Source organism: Ricinus communis, chromosome 1, assembly GCF_019578655.1.
Source record: "Ricinus communis isolate WT05 ecotype wild-type chromosome 1, ASM1957865v1, whole genome shotgun sequence".
Lineage (NCBI taxonomy): Eukaryota > Viridiplantae > Streptophyta > Magnoliopsida > Malpighiales > Euphorbiaceae > Ricinus > Ricinus communis.
The window spans coordinates 33,345,256-33,363,974 of record NC_063256.1 but is presented as its reverse complement, the minus strand read 5'-3'; the positions used below and the strand labels follow the sequence as shown (position 1 = coordinate 33,363,974).

The 18,719-nt window shown below is 29.0% G+C and overlaps 1 protein-coding gene across 1 annotated transcript; it reads left to right on the top strand.

The window, feature by feature from the left end:
• Positions 1–8,553: 8,553 nt before the first annotated feature.
• On the top strand, positions 8,554–15,539 carry LOC8271516 (signal peptide peptidase). The gene is made up of 12 exons (XM_002526998.4): positions 8,554–8,713; positions 8,890–9,056; positions 10,206–10,321; positions 10,416–10,567; positions 10,688–10,773; positions 11,418–11,545; positions 12,184–12,234; positions 13,592–13,678; positions 13,802–13,871; positions 14,427–14,563; positions 14,695–14,772; positions 15,270–15,539. Exons 2-12 carry the CDS (start codon positions 9,017–9,019, stop codon positions 15,348–15,350), a joined length of 1,026 nt encoding a protein of 341 aa, XP_002527044.2. The 5' UTR covers positions 8,554–8,713; positions 8,890–9,016; the 3' UTR covers positions 15,351–15,539.
• The last annotated feature ends 3,180 nt before the right edge of the window (positions 15,540–18,719 follow it).

Sequence of the window (18,719 nt, the reverse complement as noted above, 5' to 3'; positions counted from 1 at the left end):
TTTATTATGTACAAAGTATTGATCTTTATTTTTACATTTCATGAAATTTTATCTTATAATTAATATCGAGAAGTTTAATACAGTCAGTCTTCAGGATTAAACTTGTACTTAATGAATTATTAATATTGTCTATTAATAAATTAATTAAATTGAGTATATTAATTAACCAATCAATAAGATCCTTTTAGTAACATTGCTTATCCCTTAACACTTTTATATATATATTTGTTATGTTCACATATTAAGAAATAAAATAATTATTAAATTTAAAATCATAAGCACTTTTAGTGTTACATAATGGCAAATTAAATTAGATGAGTTCATCTAAATATTTAGAACAATAATTAAATCTAAAATCAAAGACTTTTAATATTAACAAATTATATAATCTTTAAATTATAAGATTCAATTGTCAACCACATCACAACGTTCTACTGAAATATATTAGTTATCAATAAAAATTACTTTAGATAATAAAATTATAGAAGTATTAATTTATTGTAATTTTCTTTCAATTTTATCCTAATTTGCTTCTTTTATAATTTTTATTGTACTTTTTGTCACAACCCCATCTGTGGGCCCGTGACTGGCAATAGGAAATGGGTAAGCGTAAGGCCACCGAATTCCATAGTAAGCGTAACACTCACTGACTTAAATAAATCTCAATCTCATTTTACTGATGCCACAATTATCTTAACAGTTGAATTTTACATAACCAATTCGGTCTGCCAGAAGAATTTGGTGAGACCCGAAACTGAGAAAATTTAGAACTGATACAGCTACTATTACTACTGCGGAGAATCTAAGATTTACCAATTTACATACCAAATCAAATACATCACCCGATGATGAAGGAGTCAGGTTACTGAATAAGAGTCGCGGGAAGACTAATAGTCACGCATCTGAAAAAAATAAATTGAGACTGTCAGTCTCGAGAGTGAGTTAAAATCAAATAATCTAGAGACTATTGCAATCCTCACAAAAAATATTAATTATTCGAATCAGTATATCAAACCATGCACATAAATACCAATCATACTATAATCATACCATAATAAATAAATAAATAAATAAATATTTTTACTTTTACGGGACGAGTGGCTCAGTAGAACCCTAACCCCAAATTCTAGTAGTCTTTCGGCTCTCTTAATCCAACAGGTCCGGCGTCCAGAGAGCAAGCTTGATCAGGGTCCTTATGTCCAGCCTGAACACTTGAATTCCAACTAAGCCGGCGCCCAGAGAGCGTTGCTCGATCAGGGACCTTAACTTCGGTCTGAACACTTGAATCCCAACTAAGCCAGCGCCCAGAGAGCGTAGCTCGATCAGGGACCTTAACTCCCGCAATCAACTGAACTCAGCCCAGATAGCAATGCTTGATCAGGGCAAACAAATCCATAATAACCTTATTACCTGTCTTTGATCATTAACGGTGCGCATGCGGTCCTGATACAACCCACTAAGTGGCATGTTCTACTAAAGCCTCATCCCAAATCACATTCAACAAATATAATAACAATCATGGTCTAGCAAAATTATTAAACACATATCAAAATAAAGAATCGGGATTTCGAGGAAACAACGTGCAATATGTAAAAAAATAACAATAACAATTGTGTGAATATAACATTAACTATCAAAATAGCGATATAATATTACTAGTAACAATATTGAAATTTATCTCAGTAAATAATAATTAAATGAAATTATTTATATTGCGATACTAATAATCATATTAAATATGAATTTCAAGATAGCATATCAAATTAGGTCTGGCAATAGTGTAGAGATTATGTGACTTTAACTCACAGATCTAACGCGTTCCGAAGTCCGCTCCTAGGCTTCGGATGGAGCTGGCGGGAAGGCTGAATTATCTAGTAACAAAAGATATACAATTAATAGACATTCGTAGATTTTTCCTAAACTGAGACCCCATAGTAGACTGCCTAAAATTAAATTAGACTCGAGAAATTTGTAGGAAATTCGGCAGAACCTCCCCTAATTTTTGGACATTTACCCCCTGTAAAACGGGTCCAGAACTTGCCAGAAAGACACTACAAATATCTAACAATCCAGACAACGGGAGTCGGGTCCCCAGACTTCACTATTTTTCCGACTCCGCTATATAGCACAAAACACAAGGGCAGACAAACTGACAAACAATTATTTTTGACTCACAAATATCATCTAATACTCAACATAATCAATAAACATAAATTACATCAAAGAATTTCAAAATTAACGGGCGAGAGAAAATTACTGAGACGCTTGATCGCTCGGTCGACTCGCCTCCAGCCGCCGGAGTCCGATCGACGATCTGAACACACCATCAAACTCGAAACGACGCGCTGAGGACGATCCCCGCTTTCGATTTTCTGATCTGACTCCCGATCATCCAGAGAGATTTTCGGACGATCTCGGCCGTCGATTCACAAACGAAGCCCAATCGCCACGAAACCGATGCCATTTCGAAGCTTGAGCTGAGGAGAGTCAAGATATATCCTCCGATCGTCCATCCTCCGACGAAGCTCGCCGAAAAAGCTGAAAAACACCGGCTGCCACCCCAAATTTCACTTTGCCAAATCTCGCACTGCCACCACAAAGGCCACAAGCACGAAAGAGAGCCTCGAGGAGCCGACTGCCACCGGAACAACCGACAAGGCCGGGATCGGCCGGAAAAATGCCTGGCCGCCTTCCTTGCGCTGCCGACGCCTGGAGCCCCACGCCCGCAGCTTCTTCCTTTCTCTTCTCGACGTCTCCCTCTCTCTCCCCGCTTCTCTCCCTTTTCTTCTTTCTTTCCTTCCAATATCGACATTAGACCCCCAAACTTTCCTTCTTTACAATTTGGTCCCTTAACTCTTTTAATTACTTACAATTTCACCCTACAAAATTTCCGATTAACCCCTAAACTTCTTTTAGCCTTTCAATTAAGCCCTTAACCATTTAATTTTGGCCAAAATTAGAATTATTGAAAATACACAATTATAAATATACCCCTGCCGACATAATTATTTACAAAGATACCAAACTTACAAATTTTTATTAAACCCCCATAATAATAAAATTTTACTTTTAATCCTCGTCCAAAAATAATTTTTCAATTTAGTCCTAACACACAATTAAATTAAATAATCAATTTGCTAAATATTTTTCAACTTAAAATTAAATACCACTAGCTAATTAAAATACCAATTTTTTTAAAATTCTTTTATAAAAACACCCTTTACAAATTCTTCCATAATTCTTCAATATATAATTTTATATATATACATTTGGAAAAATTTTGAATAACCAAAAATATAATTTACTCCTCAAATAATTTACTTGATTAATTTTTAAAATTTCAAACTAATTAGGTATAGAAAAATAACTCATTTATTCGTCTAATACTAAAATTCAAACTTTGCATTTAAATCATTCCAACTAGACCAAATAAAGATAAAATAAAATTAATTTAAATAAAAACTCATTATTAATATAATTATTATTAAATATAAAAACTCAGGGTATTACACTTTTTCATTAAATATTAAGAAAATCTTATTTTTTTAGTTAAATACAGAGTTTGGTGATTGATTTCAAATTTCTCATTAATAATTATATTATTGATAATTTATTCAAATCAATAATTTTCTTGACACTGCTAATTAATTTACACTTTTGCAATGTCAATAAACAAATCTTAATCTAAATAAAACAAAACAAAATTGTTATATTATCTTTTAATAAAATTAGTAAAGTTATTTGTGTCACTTTATATTGAAAAGGGATTGAATTCTTATAGTCATCAATCACATTTATATTGAAGTTATTAGATAAAAAAAGTTGTAAGCTTTCTTATAATCTTCATCGCCACATTTCTTTTGTTTGTGTTTTTTTTTTTTAATTTAGATTTGTTATCTTTCTTTACTTTATTACCAACATAGAAAATCTTTATAGAGTTTGAACTTCTAAAATTGGATATATAATTAAAAGTTATTAATATTATATATCAATTTTAATTAATTTAATTAATTAAATAATTAGTAAGGCCTTTTCAATAAATTTATTTGTCCCCCCTCCTTTGCACTTTTATATATGTTATGATATGACAATGATAAATATATATGAGGTATTCTGTAATATATATATAAAAGCACAAATGAGGTAAAATTTTTAAATTGATTAATACACCTATAAAATTAATCAGTTTTTACTAATTTTAAATTATTCTAATTCTATATGTAATTAGTTTAATTTTTAATCCTAACATAATTAATTATTTATTAATCTAATTCAATTATAATTCTATCATTATTTCTAATCCTATAAGAAATTGATGAATTATTATATCACATTATATATATATATATATATATATATACCTATGATGGAGTTCAAATAACTTAATATAATTTTTTTTATAAAAATTAAGGACAAGAAGTCAAAAAAATAAGGTATGCTACTTTTGATTCTATTTTATTAATATATTAACTCATGTTTCATTATTATTATAATATTTTATTAATCAGGTTATTGCAAGTGAATTACTTCAGGTGGCCAATATATTTTTATATATTAAATTAATTATCCATTAAATTTTGTTAATGCTTTGCTCTTTTTTATTATGAAAATTTAAAATTCATTTATTCTTATGTTTTTTTCTTACTACTTTTCTTTGAAAAATAAAAATTTTAATTATTTAATTACAATAATAACTATTAAAAGTATTATATTATAAAATTAAAAATTAAAAAGTTATTAAAATTAAATTATTGAATCTTTTCATATTTCTTTCCTTATTAACATGAAAATTTATTTCAATATTTTTATTAAATATTAGTAAATAATTATTTTAAGAAAATAAATAAAAATAATTACTCAACTAAACAATTTTTAATTAATAGACAATATAATTAGGTAAAATAAACATCTAAAGTTTAGTATTGATAATGAGTCATTAATGAAAAAGAAAGAAAAATCTAAAAATTTATAATTTTATATAAATTTTTTTTGAAGTCAATTATTCATTAAGTTTATAAAATATATAATAACATATGAGTTTTTAGTATACGTCAAAGAAAAATATTCATAAAATAGTTAAATATGTTTAGTTAATATTATATTATATACTGATTTATTAAATATTTTTATATTATGACTTTTATAATAATAATTTACGTGTGTAATGTGCATGACAAGCAATACTAGTTATTATATACCTATGTATTTTTCTATATTACACTATATAACCCTTCACATTTAAAGATTATATTTTCTATTATATTTTATATCTTTATACTAAAAGTCATTCTATTAAATAATCATTAACTATGCTTGATTCTATTAAGTTTGATTTTATACTATTTACCTTTTAAATTTTTATGTAATAAATAAGTTGCTCCCTGTATCTTGTTTATTATACTAAAATCTCCTTAATATTTTGAAAATCAATGCAACTAAAGAATGAAATTAATAAAAAAAATAATTCGATCCTTAAATTTCTTAAATACTTTAAACTATTTAGAATTTACTATGACTAAATTATGCTAAGAATTAGAACAAGTAAAAGAATATAAGTTAATAATTTTTGTATAGACACTAAAATTGATTTGCTAAAAGAATATTTTACCTTAATTTGATAAAAGAATAATTTTAGATGAGCTAGATACTTAATAATAAATTTAATTACTAAATTGAAATCTTTTTATCAATTTAATCTTTTAACTGTCTTGACTTTAGATGAAAGAGATAATAATTAGTTTTATTAAAAGATAAGGGGATACATAGTATAAAGGCAATTTATATATTACAAGAAAACCAAACTTAGTTAAAATATGTTTAATGAAAACTATGAGATAATGACTCTTTTAGTATATAATTATAAAATCAAGGAATTAAGGAAATATAATTTTTAAATATTAAGGAGTAACTAGTATAATATAAAAATATATAGAGGGCAAATAGTAATTACTCTATATAACTTATGCTCATAATTTTTTTTAATTTTAATTATTGACCTGATTAACTAAAAAACCCCAAACTATTAACTTTTTAACTATTATTTTCTATATTAAGAGTTTTATCTCACAATTATTCATTCTTTATTTTTCTCCGCTAAAATACAATCTGGCCACCGTTATATAGAAAACACGACATTTCCTTGCTCACGTGGTTATTTAACTAATTAAAAAAAGGTTGACTAATTAGGTGGGGAATGCTATCTCATCACATATGTCCAAAACACATAGAAATTCTAGGTAAAATAAGTAACACTTGAGAAAAAGATTGCCACTTTACACCCATTTTCACTTGCTTTATGGAGAGAGAAGCTTTGACATCCAGGGTTTGTGGTTCCTATTGCTTTTTCAGTCATTCGGCTACTAGAGATAGTCGGAGCAGTTCAATTTTAGAGGAGTGAGACAAAGCAGAGTCCCCATTATTGCAAAGCTTTAAACACTGTAAAGACAACCCCATTGATATGTAAGCCTTTTCAATCTTTTTTTAATACAAATGTCAGGTAGCAACAATGTTTTTAAGTTGCAGAATGGAGTTCTAGAAACTTGAGGAACATAAATAGCAATGTAAAATTGACTTATGTTAGAGTTTTGAAATTTAGAAAGGTAAGATATTGTCATTTCTTTTACTGTGGTACACATCATAGGGGGTTATTTGTCGAAAAGTCACATTGATGATTGACTTATGTTTTTAAGTAATGGTTAGGGTTTTTTTTTTTCACATGCATATGGATTTTTTTATTGTAGAACTCCATCATTGGGGGTTGTTTATCGAAAATAAACTAAATATTATAGAATATGTTAGGTGGTGAAGTTGTCCACTTTGATTATTGTGATTCTGATAGGATTGGACATTTTTTTATCAAAGTATCGAATGAGATGAGAAAATAAAGAGGTAATTGCAATGATTTGAAGAACAATGCTTAATAAAAGTAAAAGATGGCGAGAAAATTCTATGATTGAATTAAGAAGATAAAGTCTTTAGTCTTTTAATCATGAAAGTAGTGTTTTGGACGTATGAAATGAGACAGCATCCCACTTAATGAGTCAACCTTTGTTTTAATTAGCTAAATAACCATGTCAGCACGAAATCGTCGTATTCTTTATATAGCGATAGCCGTATGATATTTTAATGGAAAAAAATAAAGAATGGTATTTATGAAATGGAACTTATACGATAAAATTATTAAAAGTTAATAATTTGGGATTTTTAAAGTACTTAGGCCTATATTATTTTGGCAAAAATATAAATGAATTTATAGAGAAAGTGTTTTTGATGAGTGTGGCATGTTATGGATTTACATAGGATTAAATTCTGTTAAAAGAAAGGATTTAAAAGACCCATTTTAAAAGAGAGAGAATATATTTGTCTCATAAAGAATATAAAGTACCGTATAACTATTGGCTAAAATATGAGGATCATATTAGCATCTTTTCCCAAAATCTCAACAAGAGAACGACAGATATTTTACTGGTTGCTGACATGGCAAAGTCCGATTGGTTTAGAAACCTCATCAGACGTGGCTTTCCTTACAGGGCCCAAAATCTCTCAAAAACTGAAATAACTTTTGAAAAGTTATATCTTATGAATCAGTTTAGAACTAAATTAATAAAAAATAACATAGAACCAATAAAATATAATTATTTATTAAAAATTAATTAGTCACTGACTATCTATTAATTATTTTTCGTATATTAATTTTTGAATTAAATTATCCCTCTATTTTAAATGTTTTTTATGGATATCAGTCGGACGGATATTTTCGAATACTTGACCTAACCGAATTCTAATATGACGGATTAAGATAATAATAAATAGGTATAAAACAGGTTTATAGTATGATTTTACTATCCACATTAAGTTCGAGTCGAATTGAACTTGGACCCGCGGGTATCCATTACTCTAATTTAATTATATTAAAATTTATTATATTATATTATATTTATATTTTTTAAAATATTATTTTAAATTATATTAAATTTATATTTATATTGTATTAATATATAGATATCAATATTGAATATTTAAATTTGATTAATCTATTATATTTTTTGTTTATATTAATTTTTGTTAATATATTTTAAAATTTAATTATTATAAATAGGTTCGGTAAACATATACTATTTAATTATTTGAATGTTTATATAAACAGGTAGAGTATCCACTACTTATTTTAAATATTTATAAACATATTTAATAATTATTTAATTTAAATAAATTTTAATTAGATTTAAATAGTATATAAATATTTTTATTTAAATTTAAAATAAATTTAAATATATTTATTTTAATAGAATCAGGTTTAGATATTTTTAAACGGACGGATATATTGGATGTTGTAATTTCTAAAATTCGATATAACCAATAATATACCAAATTAATCATAATAATCATTCCCATAACAGCTCATACTCTGATATCAAAATCACCACCCAGTAACATACCATAAACGTGTAAATTAATTTCTTTTGGGTTATTTTCTTTCACAAGATTCTCTCACCTTATTGGCTGTCATTCAACCTTGCATGACAGACATGTATGAGTGCAATCTGTGTAGCCATTAAAATTCTACTTGCAGGATAACTGACTTTCATTTGGGTAAAACCCTATCTCTCTCCTCTCTCAAAAAATTTTCAAATCTAAAAATCTCTGGCATTTTCTTTTTCTCTTCCGATCTGTTTGTGCAGTGAAGAGAGAGAAAGGAGGGGACACGTCTCAGGTACATCTTTAATTTCCTATTTGGTTCCTGAGAAAAAGTTACGGTTTCTCTTTTGTTAAAATATGCATGAATCTTGTGTTCTATAATTGAATGAAAGATCGGAAATTTTTTTCAGTTTTTAAAGATTGTTTGTTAGTGATTCTGATCTTATATTTTGTCTTTGTTTTGATGTTTAGTTGTAGGTTGTTGATCGCTAAATTATTGAGCTGTGGAAAGTCTTGGAGTTAATTACTGGAGTAATTTGACTGCGACTATAATTACGATTATATAGTAAGCTCAATTTTAATCTAATTGAAAAGAATAATGAAGAACGGTGAACGTCTTGCCAATATTGCGTTAGCAGGTATTTCTTGTCTTCTTTAATTAACTTATTAATTTTCTTTTCTAAATTTTGTCTCGTGCCATTATCTTCATTCTTTGTTATTTGTTACCTCTGTAGTGTTTACTTCTATGAAGTTGATAATTTGTCTATATATTAATGGGTTGAAGGATGTGCAGATTTTTTGTGTATATATTTTTTTCAAAGGCTTGAATTTTTTCTTGAAAATAGTTAAAGACTTTTAGCTTCTATCTTTGAACCCAAAGATGCATATAATAAATGTAGCTCCCTCCTCTGTTTGCTTCTAGTTAAGTAGGAGGGAAAGTAAAAGGTACAGTTTAGAACCAGGACTGTCTCATCTTTAATTAATTTTTATCAATCACGTTTTTTAGGTTAAAATAGTTGATTTTTGGCAACAAATAAGCGATCTATCATTTGTAGTTTTTCCTTGTCCAATAAGCTTTTGTGAGATTTAAATCTTGTTGACTTAAAAAACTGGTGAAAAAAGGATTCATGTAAAGATGCAACTGATCTCAACTGCTCTTCAACGGAGTATTTGTTGAGTTTGGTGGGGTTAATGTCTTCCGGGTGACTGATTTGGTTCTGTGAGCTTTTGGGATTGAGTTGGCAGTGACAGATTAATGTAAGATAAGATTGTTGGGTGCAGACAACTTGTTTTAATTTCTTGCATCCAAAACATTTCTTGGAAATGGAAATTCATGCATTTAGGTACTTTTAAACATATTTGTAATTGTGCATCCATGTACCTTTTCTCTTTTCTTTTCTTTTTCTTTTTGAGTGATATTTGTAATCCTTAAAAGTACCTTTTCCCCCAAATGTTCCATCATTGTTTTGTCCCTTGAAGTTTGAAATGAAAAAAATACTAGTGAAAGGAGATTGCTACTGTGGGTATTTGGGGTTCTATCCATGTTTTTGGTTTTAGTATAGGACCATCCTCCATAATATGGCCTAACTTTTAGACTAAGAAAACTACAAAGCTTTGGTTTGATAGACCCTCAGTTGACAATGAAGCGTCCTTATGTTAGCTCTCTGTTTCATAAATGTATATCGCACCTTTCTTTTTCCTGTTGAGGTTTTGAATTTGGCTGCCTTTAGTTATATATTTATGTACTTAACTTTTTGTGGATGCTATGCTCATGATCTTGAATACAGGTTTGACATTGGCGCCGCTTGTTGTGAAGGTAGATCCAAACTTAAATGTCATCTTGACTGCATGTCTTGCAGTTTATGTTGGGTGTTACCGATCTGTCAAGCCAACCCCACCTGCAGTAAGTATAGTAATTATTATAGTTAATCTTTTCTTGTACTTTTAATGGCTCTGAGTCAAGCTTACTGGTAAATTCTTTATGTTTAATCTTGCAGGAGACGATGTCTAATGAACATGCAATGCGCTTTCCCTTTGTTGGGAGTGCAATGTTATTGTCGCTATTCTTACTCTTCAAGTTTCTTTCAAAAGACTTGGTTAATGCTGTTTTGACATGCTACTTTTTCGTGCTTGGAATCATCGCTCTTTCGTATGTGCTTTCTGTATGGGTTATTTTATTATATACATATACGGCGCAATTCAGTTTTCCTTGTTTTTTTTTTTGTTTGCATAATTTTCAGATCTCTTCTTCTTTCTTTTTTCCCTCCAGGGCGACATTGTTACCAGCTATTAAGCGTTATTTGCCAAAGCATTGGAATGATGATGTTATTACCTGGCATTTTCCATATTTTCGCTGTATGTTATTCTTTTAAGATTATTTATATCTCTCTTTTTAATGTGCTTGAAGGAAAGAAATTTAGTTTTTGCTTCTTCATTTGTTAATAGTCATAGTCTATCAAGTGCAGTGCTACAAAATGGTGCATATTTTTAAAAGCTTCGAGTTTGAACTGGAAAACTCTGTTTTCTAAGTTCACACTGAGGAGTCTATTGCTTCCAATTTATTTTCTTATAGTAAGCTGCAGTGTTGTGTTTTGAGAAAAAAATGAAAAGTTACTAAGAGTTCTCTGTATAGTTATTTTATTCATATTATTTTGGTAGATAGACAATACTGTCTTTATATATGATTGAGGTCAGCATGTTATTCACTTTAAGAGTTGACTTGGGGAGTAGAAGGGGAGTTTTGGAGATGTCAAGCAACTCTATTCAATTTACCTCTCTGTTGGTGATGAATTCAATTGGGATGAGTTTGACTGGTTTTTGAAATGGATGCTTAATTGCTTGTGTCCTTCTGATGGCACTAGTGTTATCTTATCTTGTGAGTGTTGGCTAGACGTCAAAGATTTTGCATCAGTCTTCTACTCTGGGTTTTTATTTGATGCAGTTGACATCTTGCTTGTATTATGCAGAATGATGTTTTTCCTTACACCTTTCTTACACAGCTTTGGAGATTGAGTTCACCAGATCTCAGATAGTTGCCTCGATTCCTGGAACATTCTTTTGTGCATGGTATGCTTCCCAGAAGCATTGGCTGGCTAACAATATTTTGGGCTTGGCCTTCTGTATTCAGGTATGGCTACATTCAGGAAATATCATTCCTCAATTGTCTTATTTTCCTATTTTATGCATCTTTAGTTTCTTGAGAAATTATTCATGTTATGGGATTTGATGTGATGCTGTAGATGATGATGGTCTCTAGTTTTCATATCGTCAAATCAATTTAGGCAATTAACAGTTTTGCACAAGCACTCTGTTGCAAGGTCACCTCAATTTAGTTACTCCTGCAATATCAGTTTTTGTATCACGATGCTTAAAAATCATCTCTAGCCATGTGCAAATATAACCCAGTATTGCTTGGTAGATTTCGGTTTGTTCTTTCAGTCACCATCTTGCAATTGCAAATCTCTTTCTTTCTTTCAGCTTAGTATTTTGATTACTAATGCATGATTTGAGGGGTTGTTTGAGTGCTGCTTTATCCTTAATAGCAGGCTATTTTCTTATAGATTGTCATTTTTATACAAAAAAAAAAGCATGTGAAATGCTTGTGTTGATTGCTGAAAAGAGAGAAACTTGTTTCAGACTGTGGTTTGCTTCTTACAAGTTATGAAAATGATTACTCTATTTGTATTGTCGGAATGGTTATGAATTTTATTGTCTCGGAGTGAAGGATTTCATTTTAATTTTTTCTTATATTTTTTATTTTGGTAGGGAATTGAAATGCTTTCCCTTGGGTCTTTTAAGACTGGCGCCATCCTCTTGGTAAGAAATCATTGTCTTTTTTTAATCTTTAATTTTTATTTTTATTTTTGTGGATATCTTTAACTTGACTATTGAATATTTTTTAATAAATATGGAGTAAATTTTTTTAAAATATTTTTCTATTTTTCTATTTTTCTATTTTTCTATTGCCTAATCTTAGAATTATAATAGTGAGTGGTACTTTTTCTTTTGCTATTTCTATAATTATATTTCTTTTTGCCATTTCTAGAATTATAATGGTAGACTATCTCATTATTCCTTGAAATAAATTTTCTTAAATATCTCGGTCTTAAGACTTTATGACCACTCTGGAAGACAAGGTTCCTGGTCTCTCTTGTGGTTCTCATATGATTGAGACAGTGAAATCACAAATTTATCTTTTTGACTCCCCTATCTATTCTGGTGCAGTGTTTTTTCTTTTCCTTTTTTTTTTTGAAATTTCTTTTGGACTTTTATAATGTTTCACAGAAAAGCTTCATCATCTATAACAGAAACTTTTAAGTTTTAAAATATTAGTGCTGACTGTTTAATAAGTTAACTTAGCTACTGAGCAAATTACAGCAAGGAAATCCTTTGTATGTCGACATTGTTAGTGGACTTATTTTCAAGCATATCATGCTTCTCTAATTCAAGGATGCTGATCCATTTTACCAAGTGAATCATCTGTATCTTGGAATTGTTCATCATCTTATTTTTGGGAGGATGGTTATAGTTCTAATTGCATGAGTATGCTAATTAATTTTATTAGTCTTCTTATTCTGCCTCCACGTCCCTTCACCTCTTCTTTCTCAACACCACCAACGCCATGCACTGTCACAAGATAATTGCCATCTCAACTGATTGCAATAAAATGTAGCATCTTACCCACCTTTGGCAGTTTTCAACTATACAACACGTCAGTAATATCCTATACCATGATTATAAATAATGGCACTGCCGTCTCCATGCTTGATATCTGTCTCTATCATCTTTGCACCCTTGTAATCAATAGAACATGGAAACAAGCATGGCATTCCAGGAAAGGAAAAGGAACTAGTTCTTGGTGCTGCTCATGAACTACAAAAGAGTGACTTAGTTTGTAAAGTTGTTGCCACTCACTCTGCTTTTAGAAATGATGGGGACTTTTGATGCGTTCCTGAAAAGGCTGTTTTGTTTGAATCTGACATGATTACTTTGGCTTTATGTTTTAGCCACTTCACTTTTAATTTAGTATAACCTAATGCTTGTGGAATCCTTTATATACCCTTTCAGATGTTTAGTGAAAAACTGAATGCAAATCGTATACCTGCATGTTTGCTTTTGAGGATTTCCTATCCAGACAATTTCTTGTGACATTCTTTGGTTAATGCTTTTACAGGCCGGACTTTTTGTATATGATATTTTCTGGGTTTTCTTCACTCCTGTGATGGTTAGTGTAGCAAAATCTTTTGATGCTCCTATAAAGGTTAGTTTTCCAATTTGATAGAATTTTTATCTGACCTTGTTTTAGATGTATATGAAAGATATTGCATGTTGATATTTTTTTGTTTAATTGTTCTAATTAAGTAATTACTTGATTCTTCTGTAGCTTTTGTTCCCAACAGCAGATGCTGCACGGCCATTTTCGATGCTTGGGCTTGGTGACATTGTTATCCCTGGTAAGTTGTTGCAATTTCAGGTTATTTTATGTCTTATACTTTAGTTTTCGACAAGTTTGAATGTTAAATTCTGGGAAATTAGTGGGCTTCATCACATAGTGTTGGCTAAACACTTTCAAGGTGTCTGATGTAGATGTGTGTTGACTGCTTCTCTTACCAAGCTTTTAATTCTTTGATAATGAACCATAATTTTCCATTATTTTTGGAGTGTGGGTTTCAAGTTCATTTACATTATTTATTTATTTATTTTTTTGTCCTTTTAACTATGGAATGTTTGCTGTCTAACTCCACTTGAATTGGGTGGCGGATTACTTCATTTTGTCCTTTTTTAAACCTCTGTTACCTTTGGACTCTTTTATATACTACATACATATGCTATTGGTGGAAGTCTCCTTTAACATGGCGAGTTAGAAGAAACTGTTAAATTTGACTGCAATACACAGTTAACCCCTACCTTCATCAATGCTCCAGGGCTAATTTGAGTTTGCCGTTACCACTACATACTCATTCAGCTTAAGTAATACTGAATGAAATCATAATTTGTTTTCTTTTCAGGTATTTTTGTAGCTCTGGCATTGAGATTTGATGTCTCTAGAGGAAAAGACAGCCAGTATTTTAAGAGTGCTTTTCTAGGATACACAGCTGGTGTGGTCCTTACAATTGTTGTCATGAACTGGTTCCAAGCTGCCCAGGTTACTTTACAAGTCCCTTCCATTCTTTTTCTTCCTTATAATGCATGCGCAGAGTGTCATGCTATCTTGCTAGGTACTTGCAGTATTTAGTTTTTTAAACTAATTGCTGTGCTTTCTTACCTTCTTTTCAGCCTGCACTTCTATACATCGTACCTGCTGTAATAGGATTCTTAGCAGCTCATGTTATATGGAACGGTGAAGTTAAACCGGTTTGTTCAAAACCCTTTATGATCTCTTTCTGTTTCTGGTATTTTGATTGTTCTGCAATTAGTTATTTCTAATCTTAAAACTCGCTGCTTTAATTGGGTTTCCTTTTTGTTTTCTGGGAAGATGGAAAACAAAGGTTCGGCAAGAATAAAGAAAAAATATATCTAAGATAGAAATAAAATTGTAGAAGACAACTAAGCTAATTTCAGAAGGCTCTCTGATCCCTTGTGCATATTTCTGTAGTACAGATTCCAATAAAATATACTATTAGTAGATTGATAATGATTGAATGAGCACTTGCTTACTGCACCGTTTTCTCAACCGTTGGATCGACACCTATTACTTAATACAACTGCACAAAACTTGCACGCAGTAGGCGCATCCGCAGCTCGAAGTTGTATCTGTTAGCAGAATGGATTATCCGAGAATAACTGTGGTCAGTATATCTATGTTAGAGCGACACTGATCTTCTTTTATCCTTTTTATTGATGTGGTGCAGTTGATGGAGTTCGATGAATCTAAGACTGCTGCATCGACTCAAGAAAGTAGCGAAAGCAACTCTGCCAAAAAGGTGGAGTGAGTGAAAAAAACTGTTGTTGAAATGGGATAGAAGAATTTGTTGTTTCCTTTTTTGAGGACCCAAAAAGCCTCTTAGATTAATCTTGGCTAACTTGTGCAACTTGCACATCAGTGTAACTGATTTTGGAATTAAACAAGGAAAAAAAAATGAAGAAGAATAATATAAATTTAGCCTCTTATAGCAGGACCACATTTGGTGTCCCTAATTATATTTGATTCTTTTATGCCTTAATGATCTGCCTAAAGAAGGCTCCTTAAGGGAGGTGTTTCTTTTAAAAGAAAAAAAAGAAGGATTGTATGGGTACTTAGATTATCAAGTTTGGTTTTAAGTGATTTATTTGAGGACATTTTCTAATAATTTAAATAATAAATGCATTGACATGATTTGGTTTAGCTAAAATATTAAATCGCTGAAGGAAATGGATTTTAGATCAAACTCATACTACACCAATCGGTCGACAAAATTCACGAATGCATTCAAGTGGATTGAGTTTTGACATTTTTGGCTAAACACATCCGAATATGAATTCGTTTTAAATATAACTATTTAAATATGTTTTAATTTTAATTTTATTATCATTACCTATATTAAATTCGGTTACCTATATTAAATTCGGTTATTAATATCAGCATACTACTTGAATTTAATAAATTTATTTATATTTTATAGCTAATTAAATTTAACCTTTTTTTTTTTAGCGAAATTATCACATTTTGAAGAAAGGCATGAAATTTAATGGTTAGCTATTTAATCAAAGAATGGAAATTTACTTCTTGAATATCTTTTTATATGATGAATTTGGGTGGCAAAATAAGTATTTGGTTAACAAATTTATTTATAACTATTAAATTTTAAAATAATTTATAAATATTAATCAAATTAAATTATAAAACAATTAATTATAATAAGATTAAAAAATAGTAATGAAAATTTATAAAATTTAAATCACGCAATTAATATTAAAAGATGCAAATAAAACATTAATATCAAAGTGAGTATCTACTACTTGCTAATATTATTTCTTAATTCTAATTCCATCTAAATTCATCATGAATATTAAAAAAATACTCAACTCATTATCGTTCCTTATATTTGTTGGTGATTGCAATGAGCTTTTGTCGAATTATTGGATGATAGGTTCAAATTATATATAGTTATTTAAGGTATTTTAGAGGTTTAATAATATATTTTTTATGTATAATATAGTGAAAATAAGTGTTTATATCTCGCTTTAGTTTAATTATCCAATTTCAGATAATATTAATAAAAGAAAAGAAAATATAGAACTAAATACTAAAAAATGAACTTAAATAAGGTTGTTGTTATCGAAGACCCAAGATTAAAATGTGTGGACTAGCTATTTGCAAGGCCTAGCTGAAATCTGCATGGCCCATGGGTAATTTAATCATTTTATATTATTATTAGATTTTATGTTTAGAGTTATTATGGAATAATATTTGTGGAGATAAAAATATCTATAACTTTATTTATTGATAGATTTATTTTGGGTATATTTATTTTTAGAGAGACTTATCTTGATGGAATACTTTTCTTTATATATATTTCTACAAATTTACTTCTAAAGAGAAGAAGAGGTCTCTCATATCTACTCTCCTACATCTTCCGTCTGCATCTATTAATCATTCTTGTCTCTATAATTTTTTACAGTTCATCTTCCACAAACACTTTAACAGTTCATCTTCCATAAACACTTTAGTTTTAGTTATAGTTTTAATTGTTATTTTTATATCTAAGAAGCTTTTCAAAAAGTGAAAAGTGATGATCAATCATCTTCCTACTTGAAGGATTCTGGATTTCGAGAGAGCTTTTACTTTTAGTCTTGTATTTATGTCTTTCTATTTAATTACAATAGTCATCAGGTTAAATATGTTAGACTAATTTTTAGAAGTGTTTAGTTTAGTCTTTTTTTACTTATGTATGAACCTTGTTATTTATTTATTTAATGAGTGATTTCTTTACCTTTATATCTTTATTAGTTTCAGTTATTATTATTAGTTGACCATCATATTAGTTTAATAATAATAGTTGTTGTGAAAATCTTTACATTGAGTATATTAGAAACATCATCTTTATTTCAATCTATATTAGTAGAAAAAATTTTACTTGCATCATTAATTTGAATAATTAAAGGAAAAATAATCTTATCATCTAGACTTAAAGTAAAACAAAGGAATTACTAAGTAGTTAGCTAGATTAAATACTATTTTTATCATATAGTTTTCATACATCATATCATTGCATATTTATTCTATAGTTTATTATATTTATTTTATAAATATTCTACTTTCTCAAACTACTAGCTTAAAGTTTTTAAATTTATTTTTAGTATTTTTTGTATGATAGTTAGTCTTTATAATAACGGCTCTATAATTTTTGGAGAGATTGACCTCGAGGTGAACTTATCTTTACTATAAAAATAATTCGAACACTTGTGATTACATATTGATAGACATCACTAGTGTAATAACTCAATTAAAAAAGAATTGAATGACATCCTGAAATATATTCTTTAAAGAGATATTACATTATATTATTTTATATTGAAGTACTAGAATTTAGGTTGGTATCTAATCTCCAGAATATTTTTCTAAGACAGCTGTTTAAGATTGCTAATATTTCTTTGGAATAGATTGGATTAAGAAATTTTAGAATTTACAGATTTAACTTAAGTTTATTATTTGACAAATAAAAAAATATCTCAATTCATGAATTTTAAAAAATCTATCACCTTCCAAAGTTTCATATTTTTGAGGGTTTTAATTTTTCACCTAAGGTAGAAGATTTTAAAATTCATCATTTTAAAAGAATTATAGATTATCATAATATTTTTTTATTTTAATATTATGACCTAATAAATCTATATCATTCAGAAATTATCCTTAATTTCTTAAATAAAAAGAAAAAATTGAACTATTAACCTATTATTTTCATATTTAATCCAAATGATAAAATTTTTCAAATTCATAGATTTTAAATTTATTAATTTTAACTAAATTTATGAATTCTAGAATCTCTTAACCTAAACAAGGTTTAAGTTTTTTTTTTTAAAAACGTAGTAAGCATATATTTTTAATTAGGTCGGACTTTAATTAGATAATTATTATTAGAATAAGATTCAATTTGGCTTTCAAATTTTGCAGATAGGTTCACTTTAGCTCTTTTTAATATTTACAGTCAATTTAACTTCTGTACTTTTTGAATAGATTCGATTTAGCCATTTTTTAAGCGAGTTTGTTGCACATGCTATACAAAAGCGTGAAAAAAGGCTAAATTAAGCCTGACTGCAAAGTTCAAAAGTAAATTGACCTCGAGTGACAAGTTGAAGGGCCAAATTGAACTTTATTATAT